General features: G+C 44.4%; 1 protein-coding gene and 1 long non-coding RNA gene across 3 annotated transcripts in view; both read right to left on the bottom strand.

Annotated features, from left to right (window-relative positions):
- LOC116650593 (uncharacterized) overlaps nucleotides 1-21101 on the bottom strand; it is a 268500-nt gene that overhangs the window by 57925 nt on the left and 189474 nt on the right. The gene's annotated exons all lie outside the window — the stretch shown is intronic.
- Nucleotides 3100-5230, bottom strand: LOC6623605 (putative inactive polypeptide N-acetylgalactosaminyltransferase 12). Of its 2 annotated transcripts, XM_032434982.2 has the most exons (3): nucleotides 4132-5230; nucleotides 3466-4070; nucleotides 3100-3361 (listed from the first exon to the last, which is right to left on the bottom strand). In XM_032434982.2, the coding sequence occupies exons 1-3, from the start codon at nucleotides 5224-5226 to the stop codon at nucleotides 3355-3357; spliced, it is 1707 nt and encodes a 568-aa protein (XP_032290873.1). In that variant the 5' UTR covers nucleotides 5227-5230; the 3' UTR covers nucleotides 3100-3354. The 2 variants fall into 2 exon arrangements, with proteins under 2 accessions (XP_032290873.1, XP_002048226.1); XM_002048190.4 differs by lacking the exon at nucleotides 3100-3361 and having other exon boundaries at nucleotides 3443-4070.

Raw genomic sequence — 21101 nt, forward strand, 5'->3', positions numbered from 1 at the left:
GACTTTGACTCTGTTGGTGTAAATTGTTTTAACAGCCTTGAAGGATAAGCAGCCACCGAATTGCGGTTGCCTTCGATGTTATTGTTAACCAAAAATTTACACTCAGCAGAGGGCTGATAATGATGCTCAGGCATCGTTTCTTTTCTTCTCATGATAATATTATCCGATTTCAAAGAAGACATTAAATTGAACACGAATTCAAGAAGTTATTAGCTTATTTAAAAAGAATTCGCGGGGTATTTTCAATTATGCAGATGGCTGTTAACACTGTAACATAGATTAGAGCAACTGTTAATTTAACATAATAAAATAAAATATAAATAAAATAAGGGCAGGAGGATAAGATATGGAGCCTATGTCTAGTAAACATTAAAAACATATTAATGAAATAAATAATATTGGCGCAGGGATAAGATATCAAAATCTCATAGCAAATAAATTAAAATAACCCTCTCCCATTAAAAAAAATTTAACAATTAATGGTTTAAATCTCAGTTGAACAGTTTTCTTTAGTTTTCGCCTATGTTTAAGGGTTTCTTCGTTATGTTCAGTGCGTGTTTTATAGAGATTCCTTAGCGAGATTATCAACACTCAAGTTCACAATCTTCTGTGAGTTTGAATCTCGCATCTTATCGCTGCCATCAGATTTTGCCACATAGTCAAGCGATGCTGCTGATAGGCTTTACACGATGGGCGCGCGCGCGAGAGCGAAAGAGATCCTCAGTTTAATTTTGTAATTACTATAATATATCCCTTGTGCCATGACTCGCAAGGCTTCCAGGCAGCATTCTCACATTCTCCATGGCTCTGCGGCACTGGCATCATCCTTAACAGCTCGCAATGCTCAAACAACTGCGGGGCACAAGCTGAGCAGCGTGCAACATGCCGCATGCAACCAATTCAGCGAGTGGATGCGAAAAAAAGAATTGAAAACTAACTGCTCCCTGTTTATATTTATATTATATTACGTTTCGTGCCAAGGCAACCACAACTAAAAGAACAACAGCAACAAGTGAATGCCGATCTTCTGGGGGGTGTGTGTCTTGGCTAAAGAGGAACGTTTATGCCGCGTTCTGACTTCTCGCTCCCGTCTCTTTGCGCAGGCGCGCGCGCGCGCACCCCGACAACTCTCGAAATAATTATGGAAAATGCGTTGATCGCTGGGCAAGGGGAAGGGAGGGTTTGCCACGGTATGTTTCCTTTGCATGGGCATGGGCAATGAGCTATGATGAAAAACAACAAGCTCATAATAAATAATAACCAGGCAGGCTGGCTGGCCTGTTAGCTGGCAGGCAACACGCGGCCAGCGGTGCGCGGGGTAACAAGCGCTAATTATCGACAACAAGCTAAAACAGTGGCCTACAATTACGCAGCGACGCCAACAGCGGCAGCGGCAGTGGCAGCGAAGCCAGCTGAAGGCGCCCTACGCACTGTCGGGCCGGGAAAATATAACGAGCCGGGCCAGCGCTTGGGCTTGGTCGCAGGCTTACCTGTTGAAAGCTGCCTGCCTGACTGACGTTCGACTTGGTATGGGGCATGTGTGTGGCTGTTGCTGCTGATGCTTCTGCTGCTGCGGATGCAACTGCAGCCATTAAAATTTACACAGTTCTTTTTAAGCGGTCATCGTCAACGCAGCCTCAGAGCCTCAATGCCTCACAGCCTCGCAGGCAGCGTCATCATCGTCGTCGTCGACGGCCTTTCTCCCATTGGCGCAAACTTGTTAACTTCTTGGCATGATGGTCATCATGCAAGCCAAATTCAAGCGAGAGAGAACGCGAATTCAACGCGAATAACAACAACATGCAACAGCAACAACCATGGTAGGCTGTCAGCCCAAAGACAACGAACTGTCTATGCTCTTGCAAAAGTGCGTGACTTAGGTGTCGATCAATTTTACTGTTCACATTTGACGTTCAACCAGGTGGCAACGCTGGAAAAGTTTGAGAATAAACATCGACTGCCTCGCTGAGATTTTTACAAGGTGCCAAAACTGCGGTAAAGTACATGTTAGCTTTACAAGGAAGATAAGAAAACTGACCGAAATTCTAATATTTCAATATCTAATAAGAAAATTTGTATATGATTCTCCGATCGACTAATTCCATAGCTGTGCCATATCGATTAACATAGTTGATAGGCTTTTAGCTCTGCGTACTCCTCGGCAGTGTATAACAAGCAGCCGCGGGTATGGGCCGCCGTGTGTATTGGTTGCAATTTATAGGCGCAGGATCGGTTACAAGCCAACGAGTTGGTAACACAAACCGGCGGCAGTTGCCACTCGGCAGTGGCTGCAGCTGAGCGCTGATTTTTATGCTGCAGCAGCAGCAGCAGCAGCAGCAGCAGCAGCAGCAGTTGCTGCAACTGCAACTGTGGCCGTGTGGAGATTTGCAACGCATCTCTTTGGCATTGGCTGTGGTTGCGGCTGTTGCTGTTGCTCTGGCAGCGGCTGTGGCTGTGGCTGTGGCTGAGGCTGGGCGTTAACTGCGAAGTAATTGCGTTTCGGCTATGCAAGTACATAAATTGGATTTGAAATATGTACACATGTTGATGGATTCCGCCAAGCAAGCGGCGCAGCGCAGCCCGTGCTGCGGGTACTCGTACTCGTACTCGGGCTCTGACTCTGACTCGCACTCATGCTCGGACCTGCCACCGCCTCTATCTGTGGCTGCTATCTGCCTTTGGACGCATGGACTGCCGCTGAGTGTTGCATTTCTAAACGGATTCGATGCCGGGAAGGCAGCCAGTCAGCCAGCACCGTACCATTTGTCTTTCGATAATTATCATTTCACTCTGATAGCATCAATTTCAAAACAGTTGATGATTTTTGCTGCGTGTGTCGCTCGTTAACAAGCTGGCAAGGCGGAGGCAGCTGCGACCGAGCCGATAACTAAAATACTTCTACAAAACGGTAGCCGCATCGCTGCTGAGCCGCGCCCTGCAGCTAGAAGAAGACCGGGACAAGTGCCAGCCCACAAATTGCTGCATCATGTTCGATTGCAGCTGCTGCAGCGGCATTTTAATCAAGAAAAACATAAACAAATCGCACGAAAGCCTTAAAGTAATAACAAATCTAGCTTAGTTTAAAGACTGAACAACAGTTATATCTGTCGTGCAGCAATTTTCAAACGAGTTTCAAATATAATTTAGTAAAAGAAAAGGGTTTAGCGAATTATAGAAAGTGTTGCATACTTCAAAGGGCATACATTAAAATGTAGCATACTTTTAGCTGCTGAACGATCAATGCTTAGAGCGAAGGTGCGCGCCTTGACTAAGTAGCAATAGATGGCGCTGCGGCGTGTGCTTAGCCTACAGCAGGGTTATATACCGCATTAAGAACATGTGCATGTAAAACTGTCAATGACTGCTTGAAATTGAGGGAAAAAATGATATTCATTATGAATAATAAACTACATTTAAAAAAAGGCAGTAAGAAAAATGTAAATTTTCCATTTTGTCGCCACTTACGAGTTATTTGCATTTATTGCTGCCACGTTCGTGTGCTCGAAGAACCACATTTGGCGTTGATTCATGTTATCACAGTTCCTGACCTGCACCCGCATTCGCACATTGAACTCCAAGCAGTGCCGATTGCTAATCAGATAATTTTTGTCCATGTCCAGCCGCCAGCTCTGGCGACCGCCAAGCGTGTGGCAGGCACTCAGTGCCACATTCTGAGTGGGCTGCACCTCAGCACAAATATCCACGCCGAGTCGCAGATCGTTCAGCGAGCTTAGGGTCCAGTTTTGAATCAACTGCTGGACAGCATTGCAGGGCTGTAAATGGATGCGTCGACTTTTCAAATCAGCCGTCAGGCAGTAGCTGGGCAGGTGGGCGGGTCGCAGGGTGCCGTGCGCCAGGTCAATGCGAGGCAGCAGTGGAAAATGCAGCAGCAGGTCGGTTGCCACATGCTGCAAATACCAATCGAACGACTCGAAATTCGCACGTTTAATGAGCTCCTGTAGCTTAGATACATTGGGCATGTGGGCCTGTTGGATTTGTGGCTGATGCTGATAGACCACAGATTTGTAGCTGGGCTCACTTAGCCAGATCTCCGTCAGACGTTTGTAGCTCTAAAAGCGACAGCCAGTTATGATTTGCTGCTGGAATCGAAATCGACAAGAACTTGCTCACACTGAAATGCTCGCGGGCCATTTGCTGGAGATCTCCATAGCGCTGCATGTAGCTGAGATCGCTGGGCTGCAGATGACCCACACGGGAGCAGGGCACCTGGAGCACGCGTGCTCCAATGCGCCACACCTTTAGGCTCAGCTCCAGCTCGGCAGCAGCAGGTCCATTCAGGTGCATGTCGAGATGTGCCAGCTTATTGAACCAATCCGCATCGATGGCAAACACCGAGGTTCGCAGCACAGCTGTGGCAAACGGTCGCGGCAGCTGCTTTATCTGTTGCCATGTCAGCGGCACCTCGCGCCGTCGCAGGTTCCAGTCGAAGAGGCCACGCCGTTCCACGACACGTACATATTCCAGCGTCTCCTCATCCAGTCGATCCAGCTGCGGTGTGGCGAGCGTGAAACGATTCTCACAGATGACAGCCAGCATCGGCTCCAGCCAGCCCTCGGTCACCTCGACGTGTGCGTCCAGAAAGACGAGCGTCTCCTGCTCAGCCTCAGCAGCAGCCAGGCGGCGCGCTCGCACCAAGCCCACGTGCTCTTCCAGATGAAAGATACGTGCCGCTCCATGAATATACCGCTGCACATACGCCTTGAAAGCGTCTCTGGAGCGCTGCTGCTGCCAGAAGCCGGCATCGCTGTGGTCATCTATCAACAGCAGCTCCCCAATCAGTTCCGGATTCGATCGGTCCGCAATGCTGTGCAGCGTGCGCAGCAACATGGCCAGCTGCTCGTTGCGAAAGATTACGACAATGGACACCGGATCAATGTGTGTGCTCAGGTTCCGATAGCTGTTCTCCAGGCAGCGATCATCACGCATATCCGGCAGCTCGCGACGCACTGGAATGCGCTCAGCCAGCCAAGCATTGTAGCCATACTCTAGCCAGAGCCTGGAAAATGCGCCAATTTCAGCAGCTGGCATATTGTCAATGACCGCGGCTGGCAGTGGATCAACCAAGCCATCCCAATGGCTCAGCTGCTGATGCAGCGCCCAAAGCAGCAGCAACAACAAGATCGTCAAGGGAAACTGCCACAACTTGAGCCGATGACGTCGGCTTGCCCGTTGCGACAATTGCCAGTGAAAAGGCCGATAATGCATCGCTTGTGCTGTGCGACGTGCAACTGAAACTGAATGTGTCCAAGTCCAAGTCAAGTCGGCGAAATTTCATGGTCAATCGAGGCATTGCGAACTGCATTATCGCAGTCGCATAACCCAATGAACCGCACTCGCAACAAAATGTTCTCAAAGTAACAAACATTTTTAGGACGAAATAAATAATCTTCAATGCGTTAACACATATCATGAACATATCAGACTACACTTGAGAATGGCATTGAAATGTGTCTCAAAAATATTTGCAAGGATTAAACCATTGTCAAATGGAAATATGTCTAAATACCTCTTTGGAGAGGTTTGGCAATTTGAATTATGACATTTAAGAAGACAACAAAAAGAGGGCGGGCAAATTTATGACAAAAGCCTAAAACGAACGACTTTTTCCCAATGTCCCAGCAATAACAGTGAAATGGCAACAACAACGACGGCGAAAACAATAACAATACACAAAAATAACAAATAACAGCAATAATAGCAACAATAACAACAACGATTTCCCACGGTACAACGTTACGTATACGCCATGTGTTTGCCAACCTGAACATGTGTAGCTATCTGTAAATGCGTGTAGACGAAGAGGGCGACGCGGGGTACATCAGCTGGAAGGGGAGTGAAAAACGTAGTAACAAGCCATGCAAAACAAAAACATAGAGAAATATCAGCAGCAACAGCAGCAGCAGCAGCAGCAGCAGCCTCATATGTAGATATCGAGATACGTTTATACAACCAACAGAGTGGCAGCAGCAGCTGGAGTGGGGGGCGGCACACAGATAGCAGCAAAGATAGCGAGAAATGTACATTTCAAAAATTTATTTATTTACATTGACATTTTGTGCTACTTGTGCACTTTTTTCCTTTTTTTTTGTTTTTTTGCAGCCCCTTCTCTGCACGCCCTCTCTCCATCTTCCTCGGCTTGCCGCTTTCAAGCGCTGCTCACTTGAAAAACTGCTAACAAAGCTCTAAACGCTTGTTTAGGAGCCACCAGTTAGCAGCAGTCCCTCTCCCACTCCTCCAACGCTCAAGCTCAAGGGAAGACAGAGGGACAACAATGTATAATATATTGACTCAACTACAATACGGACATTGTCATAGCAAACGGAAGAGAGCCGAGCACAAAGCGGAAGACAGGTCAAGGGAGAGTCTATTTCCGCACCTGAAGTAACTCACAAGCCAAGGCAACAGCAGACCATAAGCTAGGGAAATCAGGACGAATTTTTTAGAACGTGCAACGAATATTAAATACGCTAACCTAAAAAAGACCTTAGTGCATGATTGTTATTGCATTTGTTAAACTTTAGCATTATTTTAATAAAATTATAAATATTATTCCAGTTACTATTATTATTATATATTATTCCTAGCTTATCTAACGAATCGGAATACCCGTCGGAGAGATTGACAGATTTTTACACATAATTTCAACTTATATCCCTGCTTTAAGTATATAAAAATATATCGGAAGAGATTGAGAGACTTATAGCATAGAGAGATACTTAAAATATCCAAATATGAAAAGAGATTGAAAGACTTTTAACATAATATCCCCGTTAATAATTGTCCCTGAATTGGGTATGTATAGAGATATCGGTTGATACATGCTCCACTATTATTAAAGACTTCCAAGCTCCAAGAGATTTCCTATTTGCACCTGACAAAGTTAGAGTACCCAGATCGGTGCTTAGTATTTTAGCCTGCGGCGTATCTGGATTTATGCGGGACGAGAAGTGGGTGTGGAACGTCAGCTTAGAAAATGTTTGCAAATGCTAAACATGCCCGTATTTCATGCATATTTACAAATTTCGATATTTACAACCCCTTTTGCTCTTAAAAGAGGGCGGATAAGGGGCGTGGTGTGGGGGGCAGCTAGACAGTCAGCCTGTCAGCCCCGTTAGCCAGAAACAAACTGAAGAGTTCACTTAACAGTTTTATTTGTCTTTGGAAAACTTTTGTCTACACACACACACACACACACACACACAGGACATACACAGGACGCACACTTGAATGATTTGTTAGGGGGCTGCTGGGGGCAGCTTTGTCTGCTCTGCTCTGCCATGTGGTCAAAGACAAGCCAAACGTGGACCAAGTCAAAGTCGGGTTGCTGCTTCTTGTTGTTGTTGTTCTTGTTGCTTCAATATCTTGCCGCACTTGAGCAATTTGTAACATGATAGAGATAAATGCCAAAGCAGCTCATTGAAATGTGTGTGTGTGTGTGTGTGTGTGTGTGTGCGTGTGTGTGTTGTAGTTGTTGCAAGTGTTGTTGTTTTGTTTATGTTTTTCTTTGCTTTGCATTGACTTGCTGCTTGGACTGTCGCAATTGAGAGGCGACTGGCAGGCAGCCTCACGGCGTATTTTTTTTGTACTCAGCTATTTGTCTAAAATATTTGCACTAAAATGGCAACAAAAGACGGCAAAGAGCTGTCAATGCCAGCCGGCCAGCCAAATACCATGACAACATACACACATAAATAAATACCTATATATATATTCCCAGTTTTATGAATGAAGCATATTGCAAATCAAAGGCAATATGCGTTGCTCGAAAACCTGATGAACTACATTTTATGCGGGCCGCCAAACAAATCAAACTTCAAATTCAGACGCGACCAAAAAACTATGACAAAAATATGAATTGCGCATAGCACAACGCACAATAAACAATAAATTTTGATGGGGCCTCAAAAAATCTAAGCGCAGCGCAGAGTGGGACTACACCGAAGCAGAAATACTCTACTTGACTCATTTAATGCTTTTCTATTGCAGTCATCTGGCAGCAATGTTTTGTTACTGATGCTTGTTAAGTTAGCTTCGGCTGAAAATTAGCTTGATGAAATTAAAAATGTTGAATGTGAAACTGGAAATAATTGATTGATAGATTTAAATTAAGCAATACACGTTTACGATATGTCGAGAAGTCCATGCGAAATAATTCATTAGTTCTCTTATAGAACTGCATATACTCTAGGGTGCATGGTAAAGTCGTAATGCTCCTTCCACCAGAAAAGGCAGCCATGTGTGTGTGTGTGTGTGTGTGTGTGCGTGTGTGTGTGGTTCTGCCATAAAACAAATTTGGTAGGCGGGCAGCAAGGGCTGTTGCTGAGCATTGAGCGAGATACGAGCAGATTCCCTGGCTGTACGCATGCATTTATGCCAGAGTCAGAGCCGGAGCCAGGAACAGAACTAGGCCTAGGCCTGATTCGGCCGCAGCAGATTCGGCAGCGGCATTGGCATCAGTACAGACAACACAGCGGACAGCGTCCAGGGGCTGGCAGGGGAAATGGAACGCGGGGAGCTGTCCTGCTGTCAAATGCAGTGAAGCTGCGAGCGGCGTACAACAACGATTCGCATTGGAAGTTGTTGTGTGGATTTGTGGCTAAAAGAGTTAACAGATAAAATCAAATATGCACTATGCGGTGGCAGCGACGACCCAGAGCGTTTTCGGCCAAAATACCCATCCCCCCTGGGGCACCATTGCCTCCCTCCCTCACCAAGCAATTGGCCAAGCAAAAATTTTTAGTTTTTGGAAACGCATGCGAATTTATTGTTCGAGACGTTTGCATGCAACACGCTGGAGTGACGAGCGGGGAGGGGGTAATGGATAGGTGGTGAAGAAGGAGAAGGAGGAGGAGCATGTATGTAGTGCAGTTGGCATGACAACTGTGGTAGGCGTGGCAGCTGGCACGCCCACTGTCACAATCATATTTCCAACAACGGACGCCCCGGTGACGCCATTGCGTGCGAGAAACCCGACTAAAAAAGAAAAAACTCTGCGATTGACCTACAAAATTGCAGTGGCCGGTTGTGGGCCTGGCTGGGCAGGATAGTAGGTAGGTGGGCTGCTCTGATTCCGGATCTGGAGGTGGCAGCTGGACAGGCACACAAATCACAAAAATTCTACTGCTGCTGCCGCTGCTGCTGCTTCTGCTGGTAGTGAGACGAGCAAATCACATGCCCAAAAGTGTTTGAAGCGAAATTACACAGAGAAGTCAGGAGAGGCACGCGATTCCTGAAAGAGAATGGGGAGGACGAGCCAAGGGATGGTTGCTGGTGAATGGAAATGGGTGATTCGAGCAGCGGCAAAGAAATGAAATCGATTGGCGATTTCTATGGCACCCAAAAGTGAGTACTTGAAAAAAAAAAATACATGAAAAAAAAATAGAAGAAAAAAACTGAAATCGGGCAAATGAAAATTGAGCTATGTGAAGAGCAAAGAGATTTGTTGTTGCTGCTGTTGTTGCTTTTGAATTGCTGTTCCCGGCAAACTAGAAAGGTTCAATAGGAGCTTATGTATTGGGTTAACAAAAGCAGAGTCAAGCAGCCGCACAAGCCCATTCAGCGATCCTCGTTAAAAGCGTCAGGGTCAAGAGAGAGAGAGAGAGTGAGAAAGAAACATAGAGTTCATCTGGATTAAGCTTCAGAAAAATGCTGCTAACTACCTCGGCAAATGTTCAGTTGCCAACGTTGAAGGTAAAAATTGCTAAGCAAGTTGCCAGTGCCACACCCCCGTTGCCACCTGCCCTGCCCACACCACAATGCCAATAACAATTATACACTCGGGCTCTCTTTATGGAGCTCAGCTCTAATTTGTGTGCTGTCCATTCTATGTGACGTTAATTGCAGCGCATGGGTCAAATATTATGGGTAATGCCGCCTTAACTCCCCTTCAACCACCTTTCCGGTTGTTTGTGTGTGCGTGTGTATCTGTGTGTGCCATTTAGCACCGTTGGCGAAACAATTTAAGAATGAGAATACGCTCAGTCCACTTGGAATACTTTCACCAACTCCCACTTCCAATCCCATTCCCATTGGCAATCCCATAAAAGAAACAGCCCAGACCCAAGCGCAGCGGGTTGCATTTATGGAAAAGAGCGTGCAAATTGGGGTTGGGCTTAACCCAGCAACAACAACAGCAACAACAACAATAAATGACAATAAGAGCGCAGTTCAAGTGTCAGCCGTGGCCTCTTATTGTCACGCGTTGTCGTAGCCCTGGCCCCTGCTCTCGTTGTGGCCCCAGCCCCATTCGATGCCCAAAGGAATGCCCCCGCACACAAGCCGCCCATATATGCACACACACCCACACACACACTCACACATAAATATGGTGGCATTTCCGGTGCTCCGAATGGGCACCCCAATGTGCTTCTGGCATAAATTATGAATAAGGCAAGAGGCGCGTGTTCTGTATGTTGTGAGTGTGTGCGTTGTGTGTGTGCGTTTGTGGTGAACGAAATGAAGTAAAGCAGCGACCAGAATGAAATGAAAAGGGAAGAGGGCAGCATGAGGCTGAGTAAAACAAGTAAAGGAAACTACTTTCAATATAGACGAAGCTTTAATACACTTTGTGCCTGAAGAAAAGACCGAATTGGTCCATATTTTTATTTCGGGTACCACAGTTAAAATATCAAGTGGTTGCATAATGAAAAAATCTTCTATGTCTCAAAAAGTCGAAAGTTTTTTGCTTTAACCAAGTCATGTCATTTGGTACGGATTGAAATTCCAAGCTCAAACCGGTTCGGTTCAAACCGGTTTGCTGCCTTGAGTTTAACTGAACTCGGGCCTGATTAAGAAAGGGAAATGCCAAATTGCCAGGCCACTCAAAGCAAAAAACTGTCCACTTTTATACACACAGCATATAGCAGTGTGAGAGGAAGCGGAAGCGGGCGAGGGAGAGGGGAAGATGGCATGAGGCCGCAGGACATTGGATGGGGAGAAAGGCTGGCGGTGTGGCAGGAAGGCAGCCGCACAAAGCGGTTGCAAAGCAAATGTGCTTGGGCTGTAGGCAACCACAAACGAGCTTGACTTCGTTTGGCTCGGTGCGAGAAAGAGCTTCAGCTTCAGCTTCAGCTTCAGTTTGTTTATAGTATCTCAATAATTAATGAGCTCTTAGGAATTTTTGTGGCATACGCAGGCAGAGGCGCGAAGGAGTCGCCATGTTGAATGGCGGAGTGGAGGAATGGAGTAGGCAAGGAACAAAGTCAACTGCCGTCTAACGCTGAGTTTCGCCTTTGGCTGTCGCTGAGTTGCCGCTGCGAGAACTTAATGTACAAATATAATTTGCCGCACACCCAAACACTTATGTGGCCACCAAAAGCGACGTTACCAGCAGGCGGAATGGAGTACCCCTAATGGCAGCCAGTCAAACCAGCATTCAGTTTGCCCAACTACGCGACCCACATTCGCCCAAAATGCTGGGCTACAAAGCTACTATTAGTTAGTTGGTCGGGCAGCCAAAGGAAACAGTCTCCCGTCTGCCAGTTGTCAGAGTTAGAGAGAGTTCATATTTTATGAATATAACCATATTATAAGGCGCGCTGGTCGACAAACAGCGCCAGAGCTGGCACTAAGCGAGAGTGAGAGAACAAATGGGCGGGTGAGCAATACCAAAGGGCATTTCAGTCAGAGAAACACATCAAAGCATTTGACAGACAACATGCAGTTCAACATGTCCGAATGGCTGTCCATCAAAAGACTGACACAACTTTCGATACCCTGTTAAATAACCGACTTTTCTGTATAGCTTTTCTCTTTTCTACATCTTTTTACACCTGCCATCTCCATATTTTTGCTCCCATCTGCTGTAGTTTTAATATTTTTAACTCTCTTTTCCTAATTGGTATATCCATAATACTTTCTGCAGATCAGCTAATATCTCCACTTTCTTTTTCTGCAGCTATTCACAACTATTTTATATCTGCCATTCTGCTATATACTTCTCCCTTTCCTTCCTTATGGATCCTTTTACATCTGTCCTCTCTATATACCTGCCCTCATTTGCTATATCCTCAATACCATCTACAATTTGCCTTTTACAGGGTAACAAAAAAGAGCACAACGCTAACATCTCATTATTTATGCATTTGCGACGCTTTTAGCGTAAACCTCGTTACACTATGAAGCCGTAACCCCTCCCCAATCCAGCTTCCCACTCATTTGAGCTTGCCTTTGATTTGCTTAATTTGTAAATGGTTGGGTTGATGCAACGTTGAGGCGATCCTTTTACATGGCTTTTAAACGCTTTCGCTGGCGCGAAATGGCCAAAGGATGTGCCATATAAAATGCGCATAGTCCGAAAGGACATTAAATGTAAGAGGCATGCAATATGTGAGTGTGTGTGTGGGTGGCTACATATGTTTTAGTGTAATAAAAAACAACAATGCATAACAACACACACACACACACACACACACAAACAGGCGCACACTGGTTCGCATACATATTTTATAGCATATTTTATAATCTAATTACCGCGCAATATCGTCCAAAAATAAATGATCGCACAGCTGGGACCACAAAAGTTCCTTAAGGGCGTGGCTGTTGGGCTGAGCGACGGGTCTGAGTAGGGCGAGGGAAGATGGGCGGGTAGGGGGGCATAAAATGCCACAAAATTAGCTCGACGCGTTTGGCATTAAAAGCGACGCCCGAAGCGTGCGGCATTAAAATAAATTGCACAATACACGCAAGCACACACACACACACGCACACACACACACACACGCAGACACTCGCACATACACTAGGAAACACGCAAGCAACAATAATGCGCCGCACACCTAACAAAATCGGCAACCTAACGGCCCAAGGACCTCGCATTCAGCTCTACCCAATCGACCGCAGGTGTCGACGCTTTCAACGCCTTTTATGTGCGACCTACCCCCTCGCTCCCTCCATAACCACCAAAAAGTGTCATATGGAACAACAACAACAACAACAACAACAACTACCAAGTCGGAGGGGCTTCTCTGATAATAACAAAATACAATTTAACGCATTGGCGGCTACTTAAAAAGCGTCGCATGGCCAAGCGATAAGGCGACGAGCAGCGGATTGCTCCAAGCTGGCGAAGATTGCCAAACGGGGGTGGGTTTTCCTTGTAAGGGGGGGAGCTGCTGCTGGTGGTGTTCGGTGGTGGCTTTGACCAAATGAATGTTAAGCAGTTGCGCCTACAAAGCAGCTAATATATGTATTGTAAAGGCACGTGCTATCCAAGCGGGGCAACAGTTTAACTGTCATTTGACAGGCAATATACACACACACAAACACACATACACACACACAAAGGATACAGCTCAACTGTATTGAAGTGGCTTACAGTTTGGGCGACATTGTGTTGAATAAGTGAGTGCTGTGTAATTCGCATTATCTATTTTACAATCAACTGTCAAACAGGTTCTTAGCTTGCCAATGTTATCAATAAGTGACAAAATGCATACAAAACGAGCTATGTCGTTATTTGATATTTACGTGTTTGAAGATATCTGAGCATAGTGAATGTTGAGCTTGATGAACATGCCTTAAAAAAAAAGAATATTTTGCTATACAAACACTAATTTTCTACTGATTCTCCTGTACAGCTATGGAATATAGTACTGCGATCTTGAAATACATTATAATCTAACTACTTAGTGGATAGTTTAGTTAAGATATATACTGTCTGCAACAGAAGGACTGGCCTTTTTAAGAAATGTTGGAAGGTTTTCCTTTCTAAAGTTTTGTTTCCTTCCGCAGCTTAGAATAGTTAAACTCCTTTCAATTCGCATGATTTTATTTTAACAGCAGCCCTTTGTTTATTTAATTTAGAATTTTAGTTTATTACTTACATACATTAGGCTGTAGGAATCTATCTTGGCAGCTTTGAGCACAGTGAGCAGTGCTTCCCCAACTGTTATTAGACATCGGCCAAGTTAATGAAAGGCTGATGGTTAACGTAGCGAAACCTAAATTTACCGAAAATGTGGTTTAATGCGACATTTACTTTGGCAGCAAAGTCTTGCCAAATCGTGCAGTCTCTTAAGTAGATGGAACCCTGGCAAGGCTTTACAAAAATCCAGCAACGATTAATATGATGAATATCTGAATATTTAGTCAAACCTCAGATGAGCCCCAGCGAACGTTACAGACTGTTGAAGCAATTCAAGAGGGATAAATCGAAGACCAAAATTGTTTTCCATTAACCAACTGATGAATGCCAAGCAATGGAAACAAACAATATAAAGTTTAACAATGTTTACGCGCTTTCAAAAATGATCTGATAAATAAATAATGCATTTTTTAAAGGGTTAAATCATCTGCCTGACTGACCGCGTTTTGTAAAGGTTAAAGTTCAGGTAACTCGAATGTGGGCAATTTAAAATTCATAGGGTCTATAGCATTGCCATTGTCGATGACTACTTAATATGCATTTTCAATTGTTGTGCTAGCTCACACACACACACAAACATACACAGACAAACAGAGACACACACACACAGAGCTGGAATAAGTGAAGCGCGTGCACCTTGAAGCGTTCAATGCAAACAACACAATGGTCTATATATACACGCACACATTTGCATATATTTATTTATTTTATGTCTCTTCTATTATACTATACAAGAAATAGAGTGCCAAAGGAGCAGGATCTCAGCGAGAGAATGAGGAGGTGCGGGGGCCAGTCACAAGTAGGCATCAAGTAGAAAACTGCACAATAAAACTCAATGCGGTTGATGACTGCTTTTTATGCCAATGACAAACACGCACACACGCACACACGCACACTCGCTGTGTAGGTGTGTGTGCGTGTCTCTTCACTCTCGCCAGCATTCAACATTTATTGGTCTATTTTATGATCCCTTTTGATATGTACTTAAAGAAAATTTTACATTTATTGGTTTGACAAGCGCAAACAACGACAAGCAACAAAAACAACAACAACAACAACGAGAACAACAACAACAACGAGAACAACGTTGTTCTTTGGGTTCAAGGCGCAACTATAGTTATGGCCGTTTGTTGTCCTGCTTTGGGCCGTCAGGAATATGATGGGTCAAATTCTGGTCAATGTCTTGTGCCATTTTCGGTTTGTAATCTGCTCATTTGCTTATAAAATTATTCACCTCATTTGTTGCCCCTTTTCTGCTTGCTTGCACCGAGTTGCCACCGACCCGAACGGACCCCAGCCTTGACTCCCCCCTCGCGACACTCCAGCTGCCTGCTGCCTTTGACAGTGTTTGGTCATTTGATGAATTATGGAGATGGTTTGGGCTGCCTTGGGCATCTGTTTACGGCCATTTTGTTGTTTTGTTGCCAAGTGGCAACGCACGTAAATTGTGGCCCATAAAACTTGAAGTGTGTGTGCAAGTGTTCCTGCCCCCTGCCCCCTGTTTCCTGGCCACCGATGCCGCCGACGTCGACAAGGCCTCCCTCAGCCCGGAAACGTTTAATGGCCAATGGCAATTACAATTTGAGGCTGTAGCGAGTACTCGACGCTGGCAGCTCCAAAGGATTCGCAACCTTCTTGAGCCACTTGACGGAGCAGCAGCAGGAGCACTCAAGTGTCAATTAGATGCACTTCTCTTCATATATGGCAATGGCACAAGGCAAACCAGCCAAGTCACAAGCCTGGGCCTGGCGTCTCTCTGACCTTGGCAGTTGCCTTAAGTTCAACCCTCTTTTAACTTCCGAGCTGCCGCTCCTTCAACCAGTCCCGCGCAACCACTTTGAAGTGTAGTTGACGTCATGATGAAGCAACTTCCTGTCGTTAAAACCGCACAGCCCTTCATTTCATCTGTTCGCCAACAATTTGCAAACGTTGCGACGTGCGATGTGGGCGTGGCTGCCCATACATATTGAGCTGGTTAACGTCTTCGTCTTGCCTGGTTTTATAGTTCTTGTTGTTGCTGGCGCTTTCTTATATTTCGGAAGCAGTGCTGTAAAGCAAATTAAATCAGCGTCATGATTTTCTACATTCAGCTCATTTGGCAGAAGCCAGGAAGCATGCCTGTACACAATATATATTTTTTTTTTGTGGTCCGCGCGGCGTATGAGTAATGAGCGTGTGATGATTGGACAAGTGGGACCTCTGTTAATTGGGTCAAACATGGTGTATAGCTGTTTGATTATTTACATAAATACAAGACTTTTTCCTGATTAACTGAGCTGTGACCAACGCACAGTCTATGCTATAAGAGATCCACTTCGTAGTTCGTTCCTGCGGGTTTTGATAAATACAGTTCGAAATGGGGGAATATGGTGTTCAAATTTTGTATAAAAAAAAAACCAAAAACAAAAAAGCTATTAAATTTTCCTTTTCAAACGCATCGGACTAACGAACGAGAAGCCCCTGGCTCAAATGCAGCAGCAATTTTCATCTTTGATTATTTAATTTGTTATTATTTACATAAATAATAATTAATTAAAAACAACAAAGGAATGGAATTTCATCTATGTGTGGTGATCATTTTATTGGCTTGATTAAAGCGCACGCCGGCGGGAAATGAACAGTCAGAATTATAGAAAATGACAGTAAATAATAAAAATCATGTCAAGTTTGGGTAGAGTACAATTCGCTATTTCATGAAAAACTTCAAATTATATAAAAAGAGGCTTTAAAAATAGGACTATATGCTTTAAATTCCCGATTTGGTGTTACTCTCTCTCCATCTCTCTCTCAGTCTCTTTGTCTGTCTCTTTTTTACTTTCTTTACCTCTCCCTTTCTATAGTATTTATTTCCTGTTGCTGTTTTTGTTAGTTAATTGCCAAGAAAAAAGAACCATTTCTTGTAAAATGACTTAACAACAAAATTAAATCAAATAAAATAAAAGAATATACAAACATTTTCTTCATTTTATGTGTGTGTGTGTGTGTGTGTGTGTATGTGTGTTGCCGAGAGCAAAGTTTTCTGTGTCCTGTTCTGCCATATCACTTTGTATGCAACCGTCGCCTCGAAGCGTATCAAATTGACGCATTGATGCGGAAGCGGCGATTGCCACGGCAAATGGCGGCTGTCTGTGGGCGGCGTGTGGCAAATGGCGGATGCGCCAAACGGGCCACAGGCAGAGAGACAAAGAGAGAGGAAGAGATAGAGGAAGCTTGTGAGTAGGTCACATGACTTAGACGCCAATTTTTGTTAGCTCAATGGCCTAAACACAAAACGCCTTGTAAATTAGTTTGTTGTTCTTGTTAATATTGTTGTTGCCATTGCTGTCGCTGTTGTTGCATGTTGTGTGAGTTGGCAACATTTTGTTGCTTTTGGCGTATTTTGGCTGTGGTCGAGTAAATTGTTCAATAGCTCTGACATGAGACGCGAGGAGTCACAACTTGGGAATGACAGACAAAAAAGGGCATCATTTTATACAAGTATAGCAGAATGAGCTGGCTTAAATTCACTTGAAGCAGGTTTTATGCTTCAACAATTTTGTGAAATTCAATTTATGTTACCCAAGGACATAAAACATATACCGAATCATTACACACTCACACGCACAGCGTGTGGGGAGAGTGAGATACATGTGTGTATAGTTGGAGCACGTAAAATATCAGTTATAGTCATGCATATGGCTACAACGTGTGCCCCCCGCTGTCCCTGTCCCAGTCAGTGTCCCAGTTCCTTTATTACAGACGTGCAATGACGTAGTCAAAGCGTCAAATGCAGCCAAAAAGGAGCACAAGGGCTGCCATGTCTGTCAGTCCGTCGAAGTCTGGTTTATCCTTTCGTTTTTCATGGCATTGGATGGCAACCTTCATCCGTCCCCTCGTCCAGAATATTTCCACCCATGCAGACGATACAACTTCAAAGTCAAAATGCACATCGCCAAGTTTAATGATAACTTTTAAATAAAAAGGCCAAGCTAACAGTTTGAGCTCTCAGATTGCAGGTCGATGCTGTTGCTCCCGAGTGCTGGGACTGGGCTGGGGTGGAGCCCCATTTAGATTCGGGTTCGAGTTCGAGCTCGGGCTTGGGCTTGGTCGTGGGCGTGTCCGTGGGCTTGGCCAGCTACCAAGTGACACTCACACGTAGCAAACATAAATTTCACTTTATGGTTTGTTAACGAGTTAAATTCGAATACAGTGCAAAACGCACAAAGTTTGTCATTTGCTGCAGGAAGAAAGCAGCCTCGAGCAGGTTACGGAGGGCCAGAACTCCTTCTCGTAGTCGTCGCAGTCGGTGCTCAACGTGCCAGAGTGTGGAACATGATAAGTATTATTGTTAATGGTTTTTTAGGTTGCTTTGGGCCATAATTCGTTTTAGTGGAAAACTTATTTGCATGCTGTTCGCCTTTATGCAGACTTTAAGTAACTATTGCGTTTGTTTTTCAATTACTTAATTTTAAATAATGTAATTAAAAGACAACTTTAAAACAGCTCAAAGCTTAGCTACTGTTCTATAAATTATGTTTATTTCAAGAAATGCAACATTTACTCAGCTGCTTTGCACGTTTCATTTTGTTTAATTTTGAGACGCAGTTATATATGTATAAAGCTCTCCATGAACAGCACGTGGCTAATCAAACTCATTTGCCTGTTTGTCAAGTATTTCCCCAAGGCCTTACGGTTTTATTTTTGATACATTGACATATTACAGCCCCGACTTGCCGACTATATTTACAATAATGCTAAGCTCCTGTTTGGTGTATTATATGGCTATAATCTCTCCATTTCTCCACTCTGTCTTGCTTTCACTGCATTGATTAAACGCTGCGACTGCATTCGGATTTCTCATTCCTGGGCGACTTTGCTCATTAGCGTTTCATAAATTTGATTAAGAGAATCCCATGGGTATTTGTTGTGTCTGCCTCTGCCTCAGCCTCTGCCCCTGTCCCTGTCTCTTTATTGGTTTGTTTGTTTGTTGTTGCTGCTGCTGCTGCTGCTGTTGCTGTTGGGGCATCAAGCAACCCCTGCAACATCTGTCAAATTAGCAAAGAGCAACCACCATAACTGCACGCAATGCTTCTGAATATGGCTACTATATGTGTGATGTAGTAGGCAGGCGAGGGATACTAGGTACAGTCGTATATATCATAAGGTCTTTTACAATTTTGACGCCAGTTTAATTGGATTAATTTGCATTAATATTTATTAGACGCAAATGCTGAAGGCAGTCAACTGACAGCAGACGACATCAGAGGGCATCAGACGGCAGACAGGCTACCCTCTGGCCATTTAAGTGGCCATTTCCATATCAGCCGGCGAGGACCAAGGACTGAAAGAAGCATTTGCAATGCAGAAAAAGGCGCACAAAATGCCAAAAGGACGTGAAAGCAATGGCAGTAGCTGCAAAAGAAGTAGCAGAAGCAGAAGATGGCGGTGCACGAGCAAAAGGAGCGGCAACAACGTGGCTAAAATGTGCACTTGGAACTGTCAAAGCAAATATGTCAAACATCGTCGACGTTTGTCCTTCGTCCTCTCGAGCTGCAGCAAATTTTTCTATTTGCTTTGCTTTCCAACGTTGTTTGCGCTCATATTGAATATACGCGTTTGTGTGTGTGTGTATGTGTGTGTGTCTCCTGGCGCGACTCCTGCTCCTGATGTGTGCATTTGTTTGTTAGCAAACATGTAAGTTGCCTTTGGCCAGCTACGTGTACGAAAGGGGATGGGGAGCGGAAGGAAAGGAGGGGGGGGGGGGGGGGCAGCGGCCCGACAGAGCTAGAGAACGACAGGCAGCTTCCTTCAATCATCTGGCACTTGGCTTGCCCCGAAATCGAAAATTTTCTCGCTATTTCGTCTTCTTCTTCTTCATTCTGCACAATGCAGGGAAATGCCATTCACGAGCTTTTCTCGATGCCGAATCCTTTTGCGCTGCATTGTGCCCATTTCGGTGCCTTCTTTTTCTCTCATTTTATTCCAATTTTTCTGTATTTTGGCAAATACTTCATACTTTGGGCCATGTCCTATCTATCCGTCTACCTCCCTCTCTAGCCCCTCTGGCCGTTGTTGTATTTGATTTCTCAAAGTGCGCGTTGGAAATTTGATTTCGCTGCTGCTGCTGCTGCTGCTGTTGGTGTTGCAGTCCCGACTGCTATTGCTGCTGCTGCCAGCTTTAGACGCCCTGTCATCCCAAAACTCAATAGCAATCACAGACACACTTCTCAGACGTTCGCACACAACAGGCCAGACGTCATGCATTGTCATATGTGTTTGGAGAGGAGCATGGAACTGCGACAGGATGCAGGCAAATGGCAAAGCTCTTGCCTAGCAAATATCTCACACATGCTTTAATTGTCCAGACTTGAGCACCATCTTTCACAAAAAACACCCTGATATTCTGAATACGGCAAATTGATTCAGCTTCATTACTAAATTCTAATAATATATGATACCAGGCAAGGCTTTCGCTTAATTTAACTTAATCCTAGTTATAATAAAGACCTATACCAATATATACGTACTTCATTTGCTTTATTTAGCCATTTCCAACCAAGTTAAACAGTCGGTAAGCCAATAATAGGAGCAACTATGTGTAAGCCTGAACTGCATCAATTGAGGTAACAAATGACAGTCTGCTTATGAACAACTGAGCAACAAATGAAGCATCCATCATTCCAATAGCCACCCAATCAATTATACAGGTTCTTTGTTCCTTTCTCTCGCTCGTTCTCTCCCGCTCCCACACACAATTAGAAGCATCCAACCGTCCATCGTCGGAACCTTTATGGCAATTAAGAGCTTTGAATTTGCCATATAAGTGGGCGATATCAGCATAAATCTCAAGCCAGCGTACGCCCTGTTGAACTCTAATATAAGCAACAACAAGAGAAAACGCAAAGCCAATCGACGTGCCTCCAGCTGCATTAATAAGCCATGGGCCAAAACGAAGCGAAAACTCCTTGATAATTTTCCTCACTCGTTTTTCCATGTGCAGCAGCAACAGCAACAACAACGATCCAGCAACCATAACAGAAAACCATCAACAATAAAGCCTAACTCTAAGCACTAAACATGATACCCTTATCCTGCAAACACTTTATAATTAATTTTTAAAAATATTTTATGGTCTTCTACGAATTTTGAAGACGACGCTTTACCAGTAAATTTCAATTTCAGGAAGATATTAAATTATATTCCTAGAACGCGTTTATGAAACAAATTAAATAAGCAA

This window comes from Drosophila virilis, chromosome 3 (assembly GCF_030788295.1).
Source record: "Drosophila virilis strain 15010-1051.87 chromosome 3, Dvir_AGI_RSII-ME, whole genome shotgun sequence".
Taxonomy (NCBI): domain Eukaryota; kingdom Metazoa; phylum Arthropoda; class Insecta; order Diptera; family Drosophilidae; genus Drosophila; species Drosophila virilis.

Excerpts from the sequence above, each read along its gene's own strand:
- LOC6623605 (XM_032434982.2), bottom strand. The coding sequence starts at position 5,226 with ATGCATTATCGGCCTTTTCACTGGCAATTGTCGCAACGGGCAAGCCGA. Across the intron at positions 4,071-4,131 it reads TGGCCCGCGAGCATTTCAGT|AGCTACAAACGTCTGACGGA; the intron begins GTGAGCAAGTTC and ends TGTCGCTTTTAG.